The sequence below is a fragment of the Tachyglossus aculeatus genome, chromosome 1, assembly GCF_015852505.1.
Source record: "Tachyglossus aculeatus isolate mTacAcu1 chromosome 1, mTacAcu1.pri, whole genome shotgun sequence".
In the NCBI taxonomy this organism is placed as follows: domain Eukaryota; kingdom Metazoa; phylum Chordata; class Mammalia; order Monotremata; family Tachyglossidae; genus Tachyglossus; species Tachyglossus aculeatus.
Window position 1 is genome coordinate 39,464,734 of NC_052066.1, and position 6,000 is coordinate 39,470,733.

At 43.8% G+C, this 6,000-nt stretch overlaps 1 protein-coding gene across 2 annotated transcripts in view; it reads left to right on the top strand.

Moving 5' to 3' along the window:
- The window catches only part of SPTSSB (serine palmitoyltransferase small subunit B), a 39,015-nt gene extending 34,241 nt beyond the window's left edge, over positions 1-4,774 (top strand). For both annotated transcript variants that reach the window (XM_038750274.1, XM_038750283.1), the window contains one exon: positions 4,263-4,774. In XM_038750274.1, the coding sequence (XP_038606202.1) occupies positions 4,312-4,548 (237 nt within the window). In that variant the 5' untranslated portion in view covers positions 4,263-4,311 and the 3' untranslated portion in view covers positions 4,549-4,774. The remainder of the gene's footprint in view (positions 1-4,262) is intronic.
- The last annotated feature ends 1,226 nt before the right edge of the window (positions 4,775-6,000 follow it).

Sequence of the window (6,000 nt, forward strand, 5' to 3'; positions counted from 1 at the left end):
TCAACGTACTAGAGAGAACAGATATTGAATCCCCATTTTACAGATATGAAAAGTGAAGCACAGAGAAATTCAGTGACTTACCCAAGGTCACACAGCAGAGACACGGTGGCACTAGGATTAGAGCACCAGTCTCCCAACTGCCAGGTCCATGCTCATTCTACTAGGCTTCTTACTGATCTCTAGAAGTGTCCTCCTTCTAGAGATTCCAGTACCCTTGATAATCCCATCCACTGCTTCGGTGTCATCGCATTGCCATATATTCTGTTTGTTCTTGAACATTACTTGAACTAGTTTGAGAGCTGGTGAAAGGGAAGAAAATGAGGGAAAGTAGAGTTTGACACACATGGAACTTACTATTTCTTGGCACAAATTTGCCAAGGTTTGGAACCCTCACAGACTACCTCTCCCCATTCCCCCCAGCCATCTTTTCCTCTGCCCTACCCCACTTCTGTCCAATATAATAATAATAATGGTATTTGTTAAGTGCTTACTATGTGATAAGCACTGTTCTAAGCATGGGGGTAGATGCAAGGTAATCAGGTTGTCCTACATGTCCTACACTGTCTCAATCCCCATTTTAACAATGAGATAACTGAGGCACACAGAAGTGAAGTGCCTTGCCCAAGATCATACAGAAGACAAGTGGTGGAGCCAGGATTAGACTGTATCCTTCTAGTTATCGCCCCATATCCCTCCTACCATTCCTTTCCAAACTCCTTGAACGAGTTGTCTACACTCGCTGCCTAGAATTCCTCAACAACAACTCTCTCCTCGACCCCCTCCAGTCTGGCTTCCGTCCCCTACATTCCATGGAAACTGCCCTCTCAAAGGTCACCAATGACCTCCTGCTTGCCAAATCCAACGGCTCATACTCTGTCCTAATCCTCCTCGACCTCTCAGCTGCCTTTGACACTGTGGACCACCCGCTTCTTCTCAACACGCTATCTGACCTTGGCTTCACAGACTCCGTCCTCTCCTGGTTCTCCTCTTACCTCTGCGGTCGTTCTTTCTCAGTCTCTTTTGCAGGCTCCTCCTCCCCCTCCCATCCTCTTACTGTGGGGGTTCCCCAAGGTCCAGTGCTTGGTCCCCTTCTGTTCTCGATCTACACGCACTCCCTTGGTGACCTCATTCGCTCCCACGGCTTCAACTATCATCTCTACGCTGATGACACCCAGATCTACATCACTGCCCCTGCTCTCTCCCCCTCTCTCCAGGCTCGCATCTCCTCCTGCCTTCAGGACATCTCCATTTGGATGGCTGCCCGCCACCTAAAGCTCAACACGTCGAAGACTGAACTCTTTTTCTTCCCTCCCAAACCTTGCCCTCTCCCTGACTTTCCCATCTCTGTTGATGGCACTACCATCCTTCCCGTCTCACAAGCCCGCAACCTTGGTGTCATCCTCCACTCCGCTCTCTCATTCACCCCTCACATCCAAGCCGTGACCAAAGCCTGCCGGTCTCAGCTCCACAACATTGCCAAGATCCGCCCTTTCCTCTCCATCCCAACCGCTACCCTGCTCATTCAAGCTCTCATCCTATCCCGTCTGGACTACTGCATCAGCCTTCTCTCTGATCGCCCATCATCCTGTCCCTCTCCACTTCAATCCATACTTCATGCTGCTGCCCGGATTATCTTTGTCCATTAATGCTCTGGGCATATCACTCCCCTCCTCAAAAATCTCCAGTGGCTACCAATCAATCTGCGCATCAGGCAGAAACTCCTCATCCTGGGCTTCAAGGCTCTCCATCACCTCGCCCCCTCCTACCTCACCTCCCTTCTCTCCTTCTACTGCCCAGCCCGCACCCTCCGCTCCTCCGCCGCTAATCTCCTCACCGTACCTTGCTCTCGCCTGTCCCGCCATCGACCCCCAGCCCACGTCATCCCCCGGGCCTGGAATGCCCTCCCTCTGCCCATCTGCCAAGCTAGCTCTCTTCCTCCCTTCAAGGCCCTGCTGAGAGCTCACCTCCTCCAGGAGGCCTTCCCAGACTGAGCCCCTTCCTTCCTCTCCCCCTCATCCCCCTCTCCATCCCCCCATCTTACCTCCTTCCCTTCCCCACAGCACCTGTATATATGTATATATGTTTGTACATATTTATTACTCTATTTATTTATTTATTTTATTTGTACATATCTATTCTATTTATTTTATTTTGTTAGTATGTTTGGTTTTGTTCTCTGTCTCCCCCTTTTAGACTGTGAGCCCACTGTTGGGTAGGACCTGTCTCTATATGTTGCCAATTTGTACTTCCCAAGCTCTTAGTACAGTGCTCTGCACATAGTAAGCGCTCAATAAATACGATTGATGATGATGATGATCCTCTGACTCCCAAGCCCATGCTACTTCTGGGATCCATGATTTCCCCTTGGATCCCTTCACACCAAGCCCATCTGATCCCAGAAGTAAAAATGCACAATTTCAGTAGCCCCTGAAGGCCTTGAAGACTCCCGAGCTTGTTTGAAAATTGTCTCTATTGACACAAATTGGAACATGGGTGAAACTCATCCCAAAACTTCCCTTCTCCACTTCCCCCATCCAGTCTTCCTCGCCCCATCATAGAAATAAAAGCTCTTTCTGGGGCAATATTCTCCACCACAACAAATGCTCTCTGAGCAGAAGCCAACAGCTGTGGTTACCTCAAGCTTTGAAGACTCCTGAAGGCATGTACAGAGTTATTAAATAAGACTGTGACTCAATCTGTACCCCCAAGCTTTCCATCTGATGGGAACAGGACAAGCACATGATAAGCAGTTTCAGGTTCAAAAAAAAAAAAACAACTAGAGCCTAGTCTGGAAAACTTTAAGATTTGGCAGAGAAGGAGGAGGTAGAGAGGGAGGACTTGGTGAGGGGAATATGGTTTGGAAGAAAGAACAGGCACAGTATGTTTGAAAGACAGTAAGTGGAGATCACAAGCCAGAGTTAACAAAACATGGAAGCTGTTAAATAATGGAGAGTCTCTTTGAAGACCAAGATCAGGAATTATCATTTGAGAGAACTGGTCTTTGGAGACTTTGTAGGGTTATGATTATTTTATGGTATTTGTTAAGCTCTTATTATGTGTCAAGCACTGTTCTAAGAGCAGTGATTGATACAAATTAATCAGGCCAGTTATAGGCTAAGGCTTAAAGTCTAAATAGGAGGGAGAACAGGTATTTAATCCCCATTTTACAGTGAGGAAACTGAGGCCCAAAGAAGTTGTGACTTGCCCAAGACCACCCACCAAGCAATTGGCAGAACTGGAATTAGAACCCAGGTCCTCTGACTCCCAGGTTTGTGCTCTTTCCACTAGCAGACACTGCTTCTGATAGGGCTTGATCAAAATGATACTTGAGGAATATGATCCCATACCTGCATCCCCATTTTAACATGGCTGGCAACTCTGTCCAGAAGGATCATTTGGAAGTCAGAGAAGATCAGAGAAACAGCATGGTCTAGTGAATACAGCACATATCTGGGAGTCAGAAGAACTTGGCTTCTAATACTGGCTCTGCCACATGTCTGCTGTGTGAGCTTGGGCAAGTCACTTCACTTCTCTGTCCCTCGGTTACCCCATCTGGAAAATGGAGATTAAGACTGTGAACCCCATGTGGGATTTGGACTAATACAACCTGATTAGAATGTATCTACTCCAACACTAAGTACAGTGCCTGGCACATAATAAGAACTTAACAAAAAACATTTTTTAAAAAAATTACATCCCCTTAACACTTCTGCATATGCACGCATGTATACACACACACATACACACACAACCCGCCACCAGTGATCTGTGAAAGATTGTTCCAGAAAGTACAGACACAGAGTTATGATTTTTTACTGAGTTCTTTGAGTAATAAAGAGAAGGAATACATTTTTGTCAGGAAAGTTTATTTGGCTTTGGAATGGATTACTGAGTGAGGTTTTAAAAAAGCTTTGAGGGTGGGGAGAGAAATAGCCTGACAAATGTGCAGAGGGAGGTTGGGAGCGAAAGGTCAGTATGTGGAGAGAGATGAGATCATGGCACAGTGTAAACTGGCATGAGAGGAATGAACGATGCTAGAGGGGTGTAATGTGGTAGGGAGAGTTGATTGAATCCTTTAAAGTCATTGGTCAGGAATTTCTGCTTGATGCAGAAAATGGGGGTAGCATGTTATCCTTCATCTAATTTCCTTATTGATAATCTTTTCAATATTATGAATATTTTTAAATGAAGAGATTAACACAAAATATGAGTTTTTTTACTTTGTCCATTTTATTTCAATTCTCTATATTTCTCTGCTACAGATCGTTCTTCTGGAACCAGAATAAGTACCAGAATAAGAACCAAACCAAAATGGATTTTAAGCAGGTGAAGGACTATTTTTCCTGGCTTTACTATCAATACCTCATTATTACCTGTTGCTCTGTCTTGGAACCATGGGAACAATCCATGTTCAATACCATTTTTTTCACCATTGTTGCCATGGTGATATACACAGCCTACGTCTTCATTCCGATCCACATTCGTCTGGCTTTGGAGTTCTTCTCAGAACTATTTGGAAATCAAAGTACAACCTCTGTTTCAAATTGACTTTACCTAAACCAAGTGGTCCCTGCATCCTGAACGCTATGAATTCCCACCGCAAAGTTGAATATTGCTTAATAATGAGCTCACTGTTGCAAAAATTGTGGCTCTGACCTGAAAAGCAGAATTTTCTCAAAGTATTGCTGTGCAATTGTTGTGTTTTTTAATAATATGCATATCTCCTTATGTTCTTGTGAGAATCCACTCTATGCACTTAATCGTTGCCATATAGTCCCTATAGAGAAAAATGTTTACATACAGGATGCTGGTTTTCATAGCAAGAATGAAATTTGATAAGTAATTTTAAGCAATGTCATTACACAGTGTTCCTGTATTTCTGTTCCTCTGATCTGTAACTGAGTCTATTTTTACCAGAAACTCATTTAAGCTCATTTAAATTTCTTGTAGAGGCATGTCTGAATTGAAGTTGCATTTAAAAAAAGTGTTTCCTTAGTACTCGTTAAAACACCCACCAGGATCAAATCAATCTGAATGATTTATTCGGAGCAAATCTATCATGAATTTGTACCGATCTTGCAGAATGCACAAACTACTCAACAACCCTAACAGAATCACCTGGTTACCCAGCCAACAAAAGTGTTTTTTTGTCACAGTTAAGGAAGGAAAGCATGAAAGGGCAAATCTAGCAGAGTGGGTTTTTGTTTTTTTCCTGTGATATTGCGTGTCTGCTGAATAGGACGGGAGCCTGCCCAGTTTACAGCTGTTGATGGGTGGGTGTATAAATGGAATTGCACTGCTTTCTCCCTAGAGCTGACTTGCCTAGACTCTAGCAACCCTAGGAACAGGGTCCATAGCTGAAAAGCCTGAAATGCTGAAATGAGGTGAATGTGCTGACATCAGGAATCTTGAGTCGGAACTCTGGGTTCCGGACTTCCAAATCAATATAGTCTGGTCTGTGTGGAACAACCCCTACCTACATTAGTTCAGCTCTTTAAGTTTGGCTTGTGCTATGCAGATTTGGGCAAAAAGTAATCATCAACTAGCCTGTTTGCAGAAACTATGCCCGGACCTTTGCAGATCTAACCACTGCTTCTAAATAGGGTAGAAATGGTAATTTTATGTATCACGGCACTTTCTTCTGCCCTGGTTTACGACGCATGAAAAAATGTGAATCTAATGTGATGAAAACACCTGAAGGTCCTCTAGCATGTTATTCTTTCCTAAAATCGTTTGACCTCGAATGCAAAAGATTGATTTGGAAGCTATAGGGTTCATCTTTTCAGAAGCACAGAAGACTGGATTTATTTTTGCTTCAGATCTATAAAGAAGGTTGTAAATAATCGAACGAGCATTATAATAAAGACAGCGTAAGTGCAATGAACTAAATATACCAAAGCCAAATCAGATATCCTAACTTGTGATGCCTTTTTGCCTTGCATGATGCAGAAAATAAAAATGGGATTGCTTTCCTTTTACATTGTTTCTTAATGGAACTGC